General features: G+C 46.5%; 2 protein-coding genes across 2 annotated transcripts; one reads left to right on the forward strand and one right to left on the reverse strand.

Moving 5' to 3' along the window:
- Positions 1-237: 237 nt before the first annotated feature.
- Positions 238-6,834, forward strand: LOC136535660 (beta-galactosidase 5-like). The gene is made up of 19 exons (XM_066528009.1): positions 238-858; positions 1,250-1,345; positions 1,438-1,550; positions 1,680-1,746; positions 1,841-1,933; positions 2,285-2,428; positions 2,876-2,964; positions 3,141-3,246; positions 3,345-3,432; positions 3,656-3,774; positions 3,856-4,017; positions 4,141-4,319; positions 4,523-4,635; positions 4,722-4,831; positions 4,915-5,025; positions 5,102-5,215; positions 5,297-5,499; positions 5,637-5,970; positions 6,071-6,834. Exons 1-19 carry the CDS (start codon positions 691-693, stop codon positions 6,188-6,190), a joined length of 2,529 nt encoding a protein of 842 aa, XP_066384106.1. The 5' UTR covers positions 238-690; the 3' UTR covers positions 6,191-6,834.
- Positions 6,835-9,716: 2,882 nt separating this feature from the next.
- LOC136537418 (CASP-like protein 4A2) lies at positions 9,717-10,241 on the reverse strand. The gene has a single exon (XM_066529398.1). It carries the CDS (start codon positions 10,239-10,241, stop codon positions 9,717-9,719), a length of 525 nt encoding a protein of 174 aa, XP_066385495.1.
- Between the last annotated feature and the right edge of the window lie 5,223 nt (positions 10,242-15,464).

Raw genomic sequence — 15,464 nt, forward strand, 5'->3', positions numbered from 1 at the left:
CGAGCCTCAATAATTTCTTCCGTTACCTTTGGAAACAGTTTCGACTAGTAGTGAGCTTGCCAGCTTGGAGCATGGGCCCCCGGGGATTTTTTCAAACAGAGTAAGTTCGTACGAATTTGCGACGCAAAGACGAGCGCAAGGCCCCACTGTCAGAATTAGCCATCTCTAGATCGCAGTCGCAAGAGGAGAGGGGCCATGGCCAGACACCCAGCAGCATGATGAGCTCCCTCTCCTCTTGCGACACCCAGCAGACATCTTTGTACTGCTCCCCTCCTCCGGTGCGGCGGTGCCCTGCCCTGCCCCGTACATACACACGGGCCGCGGCTAGCCGGCTACAGTCTCTTTTCCAACTCCCTTCTTTTCTCTCTCCTCCATCCTCTCCCTTGTTATTACGCGGACAGGAGGGCCTGGGAGGAGCCACAGCCATTATAATAGCACGCCATACGCCAAAAGCTCCACTGGAGACGAGCAGCTACTCCCTCCCACTGTCGCTCCTCCCAAGAACCCGCCCAAAGAATCCTAGAATCCAAGAAAGGCAGCAACAAAAACAGGGGGAGGTCTGAGGGAGAAGGAGGTGGTGCTGGAGGGGAAGACCAGTGTGTGAAGACCACAGTCTCGCACACTCGCACACCCAGTGTGTGCTGTGGTCTTCCTCTTTGATCACCTTCTTGGAGCGGGGAGTTTGGGGCCATGGGGAGGTGGTGGCCGGCTGCCCTGCTGGGCTGCGCAGTGGCGGTGGGCGTTCTGGCGGCCGCCGTGGAATGCGCGGTGACCTACGACAAGAAGGCGGTGCTGATTGATGGGCAGAGGCGGATTCTCTTCTCCGGATCCATTCACTACCCCAGGAGCACCCCTGATGTACTGCATTCTTCAAAATCTCTTCTTTTTCCCCAATCTTCCCCGGGGAGGTTCATGGCTGTGGTCAGCTGTTTCTTGCTGCAATGCTCTCTCAAAAGCAAATTGCTTTCCTACTTTAGCCGTCCCTCTTTCTTCCGCGGGTAGTTTCTTGGATGGGGTTACAAAAGGGGGGTTTGCGATTTTCTCGGGCACTGTCTTTCCCCCTTTTTTTGTGTGTTTTTTCTCCAGCAACCATGTTTCTTGGTTCTTCCTTGCACCGCATTTGGATAATCTGGTATTCTAAGCTAAGGAATTTTCGACGAAAAAAAAAGCTATTCTGGGCGGTTGTGCTATTTTTTAGAATCTACTGGTTCTGAAGTGAGTGCTTCTTCTTGCTTTTCTTTTCAATCAGATGTGGGAAGGGCTGATTCAGAAGGCTAAAGATGGAGGCTTGGATGTGATTCAGACCTATGTCTTTTGGAATGGACATGAGCCTACGCCTGGAAATGTAAGAAAAAAATTACACCTCTGCTCTTCCATTCCGCTGTCATCATTATTAACTCATACAGGATTCGGATGGTATTTTTTCGCTTCGCGTAGTACTATTTCGAAGAGAGGTACGATTTGGTCAGGTTCATGAAGACGGTCCAGAAGGCCGGGCTGTTTGTACATCTCCGCATCGGTCCCTACATTTGTGGCGAGTGGAACTTCGGGTATTTCTCCATTTCCTGAAATCACCTCCGTAAAATGGAGTATTACAGTTTCCAGTTTTGGTGTATATGGCTATATGCGTGCAGTACTCCTGTCTATTGACTTCTATTGCGATGCATGTAATTTCGTAGTGGCTTCCCAGTTTGGTTGAAGTATGTACCAGGCATCAGCTTCAGGACAGACAACGAACCTTTCAAGGTCGGTCAGTGAAATCACCTCACCAGCATTTCTGGATCTAGTTGGAGACACCTTTCTTTTGTCATCATTGTAATGCTGCTCTCTGTTTGTGCAGACGGCAATGCAGGGTTTCACTGAGAAAATTGTGGGAATGATGAAGAGCGAAAACCTCTTTGCATCCCAAGGTGGCCCAATTATCCTCTCTCAGGCAAGTACAATCGTTTTCCTTAGGTTTGGTGCCAAGGTTTATATGGTTGAGTTACTGCATATGGGTATAAGCAGTTGTCCCTAGTGGCTAGTACATCATGTTAATAGCTTAATTCGCTTAAGTTTTTTAACTATTGGTATTAACAAATTTACAAGTCAGCGCTCTTGCTAGTTTGTGCTGTTACACCTTGAATCCTTGATACAAGTCTGAAACTGGAGTAGCATCTGGTGGATAGTGATATCTAGTTGATACATCTTGATTTGCATGTCCCATTGTCCCCACTAGTCCATGCTATTCACTACTGGGGATGTGCAAATTAATTTACTTCTTAAATGATATTTCGTTGCACAGATTGAGAATGAGTATGGGCCAGAAGGCAAGGAGTTTGGTGCCACAGGTCAGGCATATATCAACTGGGCAGCAAAGATGGCCATCGGATTGGGCACTGGTGTGCCATGGGTGATGTGCAAGGAGGAGGATGCACCTGATCCAGTGGTACAGTAATCTTGCACTACGCCAATAACTCCATTTGTATCGTGTTATTTTTGGTCAATGGGTGGTCAAATTAGTAAAATGACCGTCATGTACTTCTGATAATGTGCCCAGGAGCTTGTCCATTGTCTTTCTTTTCTTTCTGCAGTAGCATAATTCCTGCTAAAAAATGATGTTGTGGTTTCGATAGTCATAATAGGCGGCTCATCCCCTGTTCTAAATAATGTTACTTCTGATATTTATCCAAATGCCTATTATATTAGTTGCATAATCCATAACAAGGAAACTGAATCTCAATGCATATCCTGCAAGCATTTGGAGGATCAAGATCAAATCAATGTCAGCTCACATAATTTTGATTATGATGATTCTGTACTGTAGCATGCTATGTTTTACACTTGTGTCTGTCTTGTAGAATCAGTTCTTGAAATTTGATTTGACTCCTAACAGATCAATGCGTGCAATGGTTTCTACTGTGATGCATTTTCTCCTAACAAGCCTTACAAGCCCACAATGTGGACTGAAGCTTGGAGTGGCTGGTAAGTTTTCTCTTTTCCTTTTCTTTTTGGAATGTTACTCTTTTTTCAAATTATTGCAAGTGCAATATCCAATAGTCATTGATGTGGTCCAGATCTCTTCTGTTTCTGTTTAATCTTAGCGGCCATATGCATTAATATTTGCAACGGATGCCCTAAAATTGTTCACAACGTTTTAGGTTCACAGAATTTGGTGGGACCATCCGCCAACGACCGGTTGAAGATCTCGCATTTGCTGTCGCTCGATTTGTACAAAAGGGTGGCTCTTTTATCAATTACTACATGGTATGCCATGAAAATGAAGCTGTTATATTGTTGTTAAGAAGTTTATCTATCCTTTGGGAGATACTCATGGTTGGTAGTTTTCTGGTTTTTGTCGATAGTATCATGGAGGAACAAATTTTGGGCGCACTGCTGGGGGTCCCTTCATCACAACAAGCTATGATTATGATGCTCCAATTGATGAATACGGTAAGTTTACTAGGAGAAAAATTTTTGGGTGACCATGACCTGTATATGTCACCGTCTTTCTATTGATTAAAGTGTATAGTGCATCTATTTTTTTTAAATGCAGATACACATTCTAAGCATATTGGTGCCTATCCAGGCTTGCCTGTAACTGCATTTTGTAAAGTAAATTTCTTTTATAAGTTTGGTTATTTTCCATACTCATTCTATGCTTTGTTATGTCCAGGACTTGTTAGAGAACCAAAGCACAGTCATCTTAAAGAACTCCACAGAGCTGTTAAGTTATGTGAGCAGGCTTTGGTTTCTGTTGACCCAGCAATTTCTACCCTTGGAACCATGCAAGAGGTATGTCTTGGTCAGCCTTTCTCCTCACACAGTGATCTGTATATCATATATTGGTCGGTGTGTCACATACATCTGTATCAGGCCCACGTCTTCCGATCTCCATCTGGTTGTGCAGCTTTCCTTGCAAACTACAATTCTAACTCCTATGCAAAAGTTGTGTTCAACAATGAGCAATACAACCTGCCACCTTGGTCAATTAGCATCCTTCCTGATTGCAAGAATGTAGTTTTCAACAGTGCCACAGTAAGTTTCACTTGTGCTTATTTTCAGTATGGCACATTCTCCTCTTCTTGCATTTCCCCCCTTTTGTTCCCCAGAACTGTATGATGACCTGGCTTACCTGATTGCAATTGTTTGCCCCTGCAGGTTGGTGTTCAGACATCTCATATGCAAATGTGGGGAGATGGTGCCTCATCAATGATGTGGGAGAGGTATGATGAGGAGGTTGATTCTCTGGCAGCTGCTCCATTGCTCACCACAATTGGTTTGCTTGAGCAGCTTAACATCACGAGAGACAGCAGTGATTATCTGTGGTACATAACCAGGTAATGATGATGTATCAATGTCTTGCTCATATCTTACCAATTTGTATAAATGTATAATCTCCAATTGGTCCCTTTTCTTTCTGAGAGTTTATTTGGATTTCCTGATTCTGGAAGCCTGGGGCCTTTATTCTTTAGTCTTGCTCTACTTCTCAATATGTATTAGAATGTTTTTGTATCTGAAAATCTCTTATTAACGTCTACAGTGTTGACATAAGCCCATCTGAAAACTTTCTACAAGGTGGTGGCAAGCCTCTGTCTCTCAGTGTGCTGTCTGCTGGTCACGCCTTGCATGTCTTTGTCAACGGACAACTTCAAGGTATTTACTGAGAAAACACCTGTTTCTGAACATTAGTGTCGTGGAACGTGATTTGTGAATCAGATCTTTTTATTTCACTCCCGTAGGTTCTGCTTATGGTACCAGGGAAGATCGAAGAATTAAATACAATGGCAATGCTAACCTTCGAGCTGGTACTAACAAAATTGCACTGCTGAGTGTTGCTTGTGGATTGCCGGTCTGTCCTTTCATCACTTTCAATTTATATTTACTCATCTTATAACCTAGTATATGACTATTCAGATCTTTGTCCTGATATAGAATGTTGGAGTGCATTATGAGACATGGAACACTGGTGTTGGTGGTCCTGTTGTGCTTCATGGGTTGAATGAAGGATCACGAGACCTTACTTGGCAGACTTGGTCCTATCAGGTATGTTTAACACCACCTGCCTTTGTCAATGAATTATTGTCAAGAAAGAAGCTAAACTTGCTTTTCTCCATGCTAGGTTGGCCTGAAAGGTGAACAGATGAATCTGAACTCCCTTGAAGGCTCAACCTCAGTTGAATGGATGCAAGGGTCGTTGATAGCTCAAAACCAGCAGCCATTGTCCTGGTATAGGGTATGAACAAAATGTCATGTTGATACCATTTACTTGTGGCTAAGTTTTTGCACCTATTCTCACTACAGTTCTGCTTCGTAGGCTTACTTCGAGACTCCCAGCGGAGATGAGCCATTGGCTCTGGATATGGGTAGCATGGGCAAGGGCCAAATCTGGATAAATGGACAAAGCATTGGACGCTACTGGACAGCATATGCAGATGGGGACTGCAAAGAGTGCAGTTACACAGGGACCTTCCGGGCACCCAAGTGTCAAGCAGGCTGTGGTCAGCCCACGCAACGTTGGTAAGAACATATGAAGCAGCATTTGAATTTTTGAACTACCACCTATTGAGTGTTTATTTTCACTTTTTTTATCTCAGTTAGTGAGGTGCTGGCTTCGACTATGCTCTAACACAAGGTTCAAACTGTGGTATGTGTAGGTATCATGTGCCAAGGTCCTGGCTGCAACCCACCAGAAACCTATTGGTAGTCTTTGAGGAACTTGGTGGGGATTCATCAAAGATTGCCCTAGTGAAGAGGTCAGTCTCAAGTGTCTGTGCTGATGTATCTGAGGATCATCCAAATATCAAGAACTGGCAGATTGAAAGCTATGGCGAGCGCGAGTACCACAGGGCCAAAGTGCATTTAAGATGTGCACATGGGCAGTCCATTTCTGCAATCAAATTTGCAAGCTTTGGGACACCTATGGGAACCTGTGGAAATTTCCGGCAAGGAGATTGCCACTCAGCTAATTCTCACACTGTTCTAGAGAAGGTTTGTTCATTCTAGTCCTGAAAATAATACTGGCACACGCATGCACTTAGCCGCATGTTGTTTTAGATCCATAACATCACATTATGTTTCATGTGAACAGAAATGCATTGGGCTCCAAAGATGTGTCGTCGCCATCTCCCCCGAGAGCTTTGGAGGAGATCCCTGCCCAAGCGCGACGAAAAGGGTGGCGGTCGAGGCAGTATGTTCTCCCACCGCTTAGCCCTACTTCTCCGAGCAACGAATTTGAAGGCGGTCGACAAAAAATGATTGGCCGAAACCCAATGCGGGGAGAGTGGAACTGTAAGTATCGACTTCGATTAGATGTGTCTGGTTGGAGAGATTAGGTCTTGGCTTAGCGTTGTTCGTTGTCAGATTCCAGATTAGGATTGTTACTCTGCTACATCTCCATGAAATGTTCAAAGTGGCCAGCTGGATATTGTAGCTGGTCCAAGAATGGAGTGTAGATAGAAGAGGGGGTGGTGAAGGCAGAAGACTGATTTATGCATTCTTTTGCTTGGTGTTAAGTAGCTGTGTACCCGTGCCATCTCGTCTTTCTTGAAACGGAGAAAGATGCAGGTGAAATGTGGCATTGTACCTTTTTGGTCTACTGCTAGTGGTAAGAGAGAGGAGCCTGGCGATTGGGGGAAGGGAAAAAAAGAACAGGCTTTGGAATTGTCTGTAACTGAAGTTCAGATTTAGTAGTGCATTTCTGAAGGAAAATCCTGCGTGGAATTGCTTGGAATTTGTCTTCACTCGTGATAACAGCAATACTAGTATGGGTATGGTGGGCGCGCTGAACATGGGAATTGTTGTTTTATTTTTTTCTGGTGGGGAAAAACAAATGCCTGAGCCCTGAAGAATTGTTTTTCACACTTGGATTTGTACTGTAATTATAAAGAAACGTGTGGCATTGATGCCGTCAGCATTGGATGCGCTTTCTGCTGCCGAGCCATCATTCTTGCAGAAATCTGTGTCAGGCAGAGGACAGGACCATCGCTGAAGATGAATCATCCTCAAGGGAGGAGGGCACAGGCGGTCAGGCAATGAACATGTTCCTTCTGCCAATCCTACCGGACCTAATGATCGCAAATCCTACCAATCCTACCGGACCTAATGCTCGACCTGATAAGGTTCCGTTCCGTGGCATGATTAAAGCATGTAACTTTATGTGTGTTAGCTTTTTTATTTACCTTCTCTAGGTGTGCTTTTGATTTCGGAACTCATATCTCTCCACTTCGTAACTTCAGTGCATGGACGTGTCTATCGTTGAATCAGGCGACAAGCTTATAGAAAGTGAATTAAACGATCACGTATCCCCAATAGCAACTTATTGAATGACTCCGTCATGTTGCTGCACTGAAACTCGTACCTCCATCCACCAGCGTCGTGAGCTCCCGTCTATTTCTCCAAATCTCTCATCAAACATGTGAGCCATTGTCTATCTTCTATATTTGATGCGGTTCTGACCTGCTCCAACTTTTTCAAAAAATACTTGTCCTCGAGCTGTCGAGCAGCCTCGTGGAACAGATCAAAGTTACCCTTCACACCATCCTTCCGGAGTAGATTCTCGGCAAGGTGTCGAGTACACCAACGATAGTGCAAAGGTGCATACCCCTCTATCTGCTCTCGCACGGCATTAAGTATGCCCTGGTGCCTATCAGATATGACGCCAACCTCCCTGTCAGGCCCAACCACGTGTATCCGGACTAGCCTCAAGAACCATCCCCAACGGTCATTGTTCTCCTTCTCAACCAAAGCAAATGCCAAAGGAACCAACTTGTTGTTCGCGTCACAGGATATGGCTATAAGAAATATGCTCTGTTATTTGCCAATCAAGAACGTACCATCAATGGAGAAGACGGGACGACAGTGCCTAAAGGCCTCGACACACTCAGGGAAGCACCAGAAAGCACGGAAGAATATATTCCTCACATCCTTCCATGCATTTGGTTTTGGGATGTACTCATAATGCATGCCTAGATTCACCGCTTTGATTACATTAAAAGTACTGGCAGTTGCTCGTACCCATCCTACCAGTCCCCATATATCATCTTCCACGCTCGCTGCTTAGCCCTTCAAGTTTTACCATAAGTTATCATATAACCTCCATGCAACGCCTCAACGGTCCTAATAATTGTCCTCACCTTCATGTTGGGTTCTCCCTGCAATATTCTCATCAACCACTTGGCAATGGGGTAGATGTCAACTGCCGATGCCTCAGTGTCAGCTCATGGTCAGCACAATTGTGTGGCCCAACAACTTTTGTGATCTTTCACTTTCCGGTGACCGTTTGTTTTCTTGCACAAACACTCCATGGGCAGCGTTTCTTATCACACACAACTGTGTAACGGCGCTCCGCATATGAATGCAAGACCTTGTAAGGTCTCTTCCGTATCACTGCAAACGCCTGCAACCACCTCTTCAATGCAGGGAGGTCATTGAACACCCTCCTATTCTCAATTACCATGTTAGGGCCGGCCTCAGGAGCTTCTAGGAGCTCATCGTCACGTCCTTCTGCGCACGCCTGATCCGAATGAGCAAGATCACTGAACTCGTGAACTCTTGGATCACGGCGGCCGGGAAAGATACGCCTCAGCATCTCAACATCACTCTCTGTCAGCTCTCCAATAGGGTGATCATCATCAGAATCAAGAGCCTTGCCATCTCATATGGCTCCGAATTATGCATAATTTCAACACTATTAGAGTCACAGAATCCATCTCCAAAGTACACTTGCGCAGCAACAGGGGACACATCCATATTCTTAAGAATGTCTCCTGCAACATAGGTAGAGAAACGAGGAAAAAATGAAAGAAATGGATGTAAGAAATGGGGTAAGCTCCAAAAAATTATGTGGTTGAGACACTTACTCGGATGATTTTGTGTCAAAAAAATCTCATGAGGAGGATCTGCCACAACACCATAAGTCTGACAAGCATCTCCAGGTACCGCATTGGGGGCAGATTGAGCATCGAGAACCGTAGCTACAACCTCCATATCCATATCAGGTTTCAGGACGGGAGGGTCAATGTTTGCTTGCTGACCCATTGGTGGGAAAACCCCATGAGAGATGGGATCAACTAACACCTGACGCACAACCACGTGTAAACATTGCAGCTGGCTCTTTATAGCTGATCTCACATAGTTCTCTCACTGATCCGCACACCCCAATTGGGATCATTCACTTGAGGATGTTGGGAGGAGAACCTAGGTGTAGTACACCATAAACTGCAATGCCATCATCTCCAAGGCAATGCAGCTCCTCCCGAACCCTTGTAACCATCTCACTAAATGAAGACCTATTATTGAATAGCACAGGCACGCTTTGCATGTAAACAAACTCAACATATCCATAGCGATAGTATTCAAGGTGCCTCCATGATATATGGTCACTAGGTTGTTCATCTAGTTCAAACACATAAAGAAACACATGTCCTTTAGTCCAAATTAGACGATACATAGTACCTAAAAAGTACTTTCTAACTATAACCTAAGTAAATAAGATAACAACTACATACATAGATACAGTGTACTAACTAAATAGCCATATCCTATTTAGTTAACTAAATATGTAACTACCTATCTAAATAGCAATCTAACTATATCTATGTACCTATGTATCTATGTTTCTATCTATATACATATATATTTCACTAGATCACTAACTAAATCAACTACTTGAGTCATCACATTAACTAGTAAATAACAAATACTAACTAAGTAGGTATATTTCATATTCACAATTTTTACCTTTCCAACGACTGATCCGCGAACATCGATGAAGTCGCAACGGACGCCGGGCGTAGGTCAGGCCGACGACCCGGGCCGACGGTGGCGCGGCCGACGATGGTGGTGGTGGGCGACGGGTGTGGGATGCCCGGCGTTCTACGAGGCGAGTCCGGCTCGACGGGCGCGACCAAGGCGGCACGATCACGGCACCGGCGCGGCGGGGCACGGCCAAGGCGGCCGCGGGCGACACGTCGGACGAGGCGAGGGCGCAGCGCGGGCGCCCACCGAGGGCATCGGCACGGCATGGGCGCGGGCGCGGCGCTCCTGCGTGGCCTTGGGGCGTGGGGCGGCCGCGGTGGCGCGGGGCGGCGTCGGGGCACGGTGGCAGCGCGGCGCGGGCGTCCATGCGTGGGCGCGGCGAGGCGAGTGCGGTCGAGGGCGGCCAGTGGAGGCACGTGCGCGAGCGACGGCGACGGTAGGGCTCTACTCTGCTTTGCTCTGGAGGGAGAGGGAGAGGGAGAGGGAGAGGAAGAGAGGGACATGGCCCATACGTAATAAAGGCTCGGCGACAGTCACCCTGGCGCCGAGCTCGACGCTTGGGTGTCTGGCGCCGAGCTCCCTGCCATGTCACCTCCACGTTGGTCTCGAGCCCAAGAGCTCAGCGCTAGAGGCGCTAGCGCCGAGACATGTTAGCTCGGCGCCAGCATCAATGGCACCGAGCTAAGGGTCCAGATTCTGAAATCTTTCCTCCAGAGACGTATTTGTGAAAAACTTTAAAAAAAAAGAGCTAAAAAGTAAAAAAATTCGGCTACCATGGCCATGGAGTAAGGGAGAGCCGCTACCATGGCCGTGAAGTGAGGAGGAAGAAGGAGGCTGATGCATGTGGCCCACCTGTAAGAGGGGTAAAAGGGGCATTTTAATCTTCTGTTAGCTACCGTTTTGACAACAGTGACATACAATGGCTAAAAAATCCATGTGATGGCTGAGATGGAAGATGAACTTTTTTAGTGACTAATGAGGAAGTTGTATCTTTTATAATGGCTCGGGAGTGACGCAGGTTGCCTGCCGCTTGAGAGCAAGTATAATAAGAGGCTATAAACTGAATGAATGATGAGGTAGAGGAGAGTGAAAAGGAGATAGAAGAAACGGACTATAAGCTTACCATCGATTTGGACACTGAAACTAAAAAAACTCTACGAGAAAGACAAGTGAGTCATATACTTGAAGATGTAACTAATATATAAATACGCTGATAGGTAGGTTGTAAAGATTTAGCCTTGCTCTAACGCGCTCGGGGTTTGCCGACAAAACACCCATGCCATGCCGCCAGCGGACATGCCGGTCAGCCGGTGCGGCGGTGCCGCCGTCATCTCGTCTCTGGACGGGGAATCGAATCCAAATCCCTAGCGCAACTGAGCGGCCCACGCATTGCGGGGAAGAGCAGGGCGCGCATTTTGTCATCGAATCCTCCGTCTTATCCTCGAGGCGTGAGCGTGAGCATGTGTGGCCTTTTAGGCAGCGTTTGGTTGCCAGAATCAAACCGTGCATGCACTAGTTCATCCTGGATAGCCATGTGGAGTCCACCTGTGTCACCGTTTGGTTGTCGGATTGAACAAGTGCATCCATGACAGAACAATCCAGATACATCGAATATTCTTTTCAGATGCTGCATAATCTCGTGCACCGCAAAAGGCCGAACGACACCATTCAAGATCGAGCCTGTGCCGAGTGTCGTGTCGCAGTCTCTTGCGCATATCTTGCCTCACACGGTCCCACCCGTTCCCCTCCCTCGCTGACTCCGGCTACACAGGTGATTAGTTGGTTACTGTCCTCTTATAATTCGTACAACTTGTTTTTTAGTTGAAATAATATTTTTTTCTCATAATAAATTATTCAGAACAGTATTTTAACTTGTTTTTTCAGCGAAACGAACAAGACCTTTGTGCTTTCACATTCATCTCTCTTTCCTTTTCTTTTGCATATATCTCCTGGTAATTAAAAAATTATTTACTGAGAAATAGACAAACTAATTGTACCTATTTTATTATCTTGTTGCATTTGTAGTAGCAAATGGGGTGTGCAAATGTACGGTACACGCGAAATTCTTAGACGAACCATACAACCAACCAAACATGATTTTATACCAAATCATACCATTCCATACGTCCATCCAAACCAGCAGCTTGTACCATCTTGTACAAATAATCGAGCAATCAACGTGTACCATGTCATCTAGAATTGTCCCATACGTCGTCCATCTATTCAGGATGATCCGTACCATTCACCTCTGTACACCTAACCAAGCGCTTCCTTAGGGTCTGATTGGTTGCCCCGCTCACGCCGTCCAAAGGTCCATCCGGTATTACTCGGTGCATTACGGCCGTGTTTGGTTCCCCTGCTCGCACTTTTCGTCTGCATCCTTTCGTTCATCTGCCCTCCTCCATCCTGTACGCCTCTGTCTTCTCAATTTTCACTTCCCTCTCCATACAGGACGGCTTTATTCACGCATGGTGCAGGGGCCCATGTGTCAGACACCCAAAACTTTAATGCATGCATGCAACCAAACATGACCTCATCTCGTACTGAACCAACAATAAAGACAATCAAACACGATCACTTACACGAGCTCAACCTAGCTTCTTTAGTTCTGCACAGCCTAGCCATCCTGGCTCGAGGCTCGCTATGCAACCAATCGCGCCCTCAGTGCCTTTATTTGTAGTTAGAACGGAGGAAAGGTGGACAGCGGGCTCAGGCTTTCACAGGGCTCTGCCGCGGCCGCCGTACCCTTGTTGTGTTATCGTTGCGGCTACGAGTACATGCCCAAGGTGTTCGTTTTGGGTTGCTGCCGTGATATGATTCGTGAGGATTTTGATGAGCGTGGCCTGGCTTGTTCGGTTAGGGACCCACCGTGCGAGCGTGACACCGTGACCGTGTTATTTTATTATATATACTCCGTAGTGATCAAGTGAAGCGGAGAAGAGTGCATTGCGGAAGCTCACGTCGGATCGGAAACGCTCGTCGTGATGGAACGGCTCTTATTCTTCTTCAATTCCGCCGCGTGCAGGACGGGAGTCGCGGCGGCAGACCGAAGCAGGCCCGTGGCGTCCGTGTCTCTACGAGCGATGCACCAACGACAAGACACAAGTACACTCCGCCCGTTCCGAGGACACGACGCACAGCGGTGGCTACGAAAGTCCGGAGCCTCATAAAACCAGATCGAATCAAATCACCGATGAGCCGATCTGGCTAGAATACGAGTTGCCACATTACAATATCTACTCACGTGAATAAACGGCGTGTTCGCTGGTTCGTTTCTGGGCTGGGTTGGGCTGGCCGGTGCTGGTTTGTTGTGAGAGAAAAATATGGTTGACTGGTTGAATAAGTCTGGCTGAAACCAACAAGTGAACAGGATGAAAGTAAAAAAAAAATGTTTGATGTCATAGATGATGGAAGCCACCAGAGAGTGATCCCTTTCATTTGATTGGACCTTCTGGATCACAGAGAAGCAATAAGAGGTAATTATCACCTTGTTATATGGATATTTCAGACCAAACGGACATGCCTAAGAACAATTGCCTTTGCAAGTTCTAGATCAGCGGTACTATTTTATCCTTGCCTTGAAGCAACCAAAAGGTCAGCATTGTGGTCTTGATCACTAAACCAATTTTCATTCTCTCTGATTTTGCAAATAAAGCAACATCAACACTCAACTTAACCCATCCTTCCGACGGTGGAGGCCACTGTTTAGATTTAGCAGGGTCACATCTTTTGGAATCAATAGATTTGTAAAGATGCAGCAGAACCATTTCAGAATATGCTTGTATTTTCTCTGCAACATAGTGAGGATGCATATAGACATCTGGCCTCCGAAATATGCTATATAGTGATCATTAAGATTGTGGCTTCTTTCTTTGAGGATGTTGCCAAATAATCAAATAGCCGTTGTTGCTTGGCAGAGGTGAAGTTCTTCAAGCATCTTGTTAGAGCCACGTCCTCTCTTCAGTTCTCTCCATTTTTTTTTTGAAAAGTCCAAATTACTCCCCTCAAGTTTGGCATGTGTCCAGATTATTCCCTAAACTTACATTTAGTTTAATTTACTCCCTCCAACTATTTCAGCTGGTCTAGTTTACCCCTTAACATGGTTTGTTATTTTTGTTTTTCCACGTATTATTTGAGTCTTAATATCAACTTTTGTGATATGATAGATAACTTTATAAGTTATGTTAGAAAAATATATCTTAACTTTTTGCCACTATTTTGATAGCTTAAGAAATTTAATAATAAATTAATACTAGAGGTACAATATCGTATAAAATATAATGATGAAAAATTTATAGTGCATTTTTCTAATACAAAATACAATGCCCTCTATCACCTCACAAAATTTGAAAGTAAAATATAATTTATACATAGATAAACAAAAAAATTCTCTTTAAGGTGTTAGTTGGACCAACTTAAATAGTTGGAGGGAGTAAATTGAATCAAATGTTAGTTTGGGGGGTTATTTGGACATAGGCCAAATTTGGAGGGAGTAATATGGACTTTTTCCCTCTCTTTTTTTTTTTTTGAACTCCAGTTATCTCGAAATTTCAGCAACATATCGGGAGCTCCAGCGGAGCTGCTGGTGCGCATGCGGCCCCGACCCTAGCGTAGCTAGTAGCTGAGGCCCCTGAGCGCTGGGCCGCCGCCACTCAGGCCATCGCCCCGCCCAAGGCCGTCTCTGCAGCTGAGGCCGACTGGGCCCAAGATAAATGGCCAGGCCTCTTGCGGCTCCTTCCTATTCCACAGCCCAAGATCAGTGGCCATCCAGGGCGCACCTATCATCTCTCAGGCCCAACTACAGCACGCGGCGCACTCGCGCTCGCACGGTAGCGGGTTACCGTAACGCTGACGCGCCGTCCGTCCCCGCAGAGCAGCCTGACCCCGGCCGGGCGGGCCGGCCGTGCCGATGCCGATGCCGATGCCGATGCCGATGCCGCCCACTGCGCACCCAGCATAGCATCCGCGGCCGGCCGGACGAAGAGGGCCCCGCCGGCGAATGCACGGCCATCTCCCTCCCCTGCACCGTACTCCCACGCCACGCCGACACCGACACCGACAGTGCTCCACACCACACATGGGCTGTCTGTTCCTCCCTCCGTGTCCGTCCCCTCTCGTGTCTCGCCCCCTTGTCTTGTATCCATTCCACGCTCTGCACAACTATACAACGTTTAAGATTCTGCCGCCTGTACTTGCCCCTTGAAGGGTAGAGAAAGCGAGCGGGGACGAGGGGGACGCCGACGCCGCGGCGGAGTGCGCTGCCTCTGTCTGGGGCGCCCACGCTTTGTGGAAAAGAAAATATGTGGCGCACTCGGCACTGCACAGTGCACAGCATCATTGGCTGCGTACTTGGGCACGGGCTGACTGTTGCTAGGGTCAATTTTTATCTGAACCGTACCTCAGGCCGTGAGGACGGAGATAAGGGTTTCAGACTTTCAGTTCAGTCAGGGATGCTGCTGACCCAATCAATGGATGGAATGGAACCAAACCAATCATTGGTATGGTAGCCGATGAATGAACGAACGATACTCTTAGACGATTCATGGCATCTTCCAACAGCAAACCGCGTGCCTCATCATTTTTTTTATTAACCAAAAAAAAGTTGCTTCTGGAATGGAAAATAAAAAGGTAAGGAGGAGTGACGACCGTTCAGAGGTGTTAGGTGACAATTGGCGTGCCCATCCGTCAGCCGATCGATGGCATTATCATCCCTTCCCCCTGCGCGT

The sequence above is a fragment of the Miscanthus floridulus genome, chromosome 2 (genome assembly GCF_019320115.1).
Source record: "Miscanthus floridulus cultivar M001 chromosome 2, ASM1932011v1, whole genome shotgun sequence".
Classification (NCBI taxonomy): domain Eukaryota; kingdom Viridiplantae; phylum Streptophyta; class Magnoliopsida; order Poales; family Poaceae; genus Miscanthus; species Miscanthus floridulus.

Excerpts from the sequence above, each read along its gene's own strand:
- LOC136535660 (XM_066528009.1), top strand. The coding sequence starts at position 691 with ATGGGGAGGTGGTGGCCGGCTGCCCTGCTGGGCTGCGCAGTGGCGGTG. Across the intron at positions 3,433-3,655 it reads TGCTCCAATTGATGAATACG|GACTTGTTAGAGAACCAAAG; the intron begins GTAAGTTTACTA and ends TGTTATGTCCAG. Across the intron at positions 3,775-3,855 it reads CCCTTGGAACCATGCAAGAG|GCCCACGTCTTCCGATCTCC; the intron begins GTATGTCTTGGT and ends CATCTGTATCAG.
- LOC136537418 (XM_066529398.1), bottom strand. The coding sequence starts at position 10,241 with ATGTCCCTCTCTTCCTCTCCCTCTCCCTCTCCCTCTCCCTCCAGAGCA.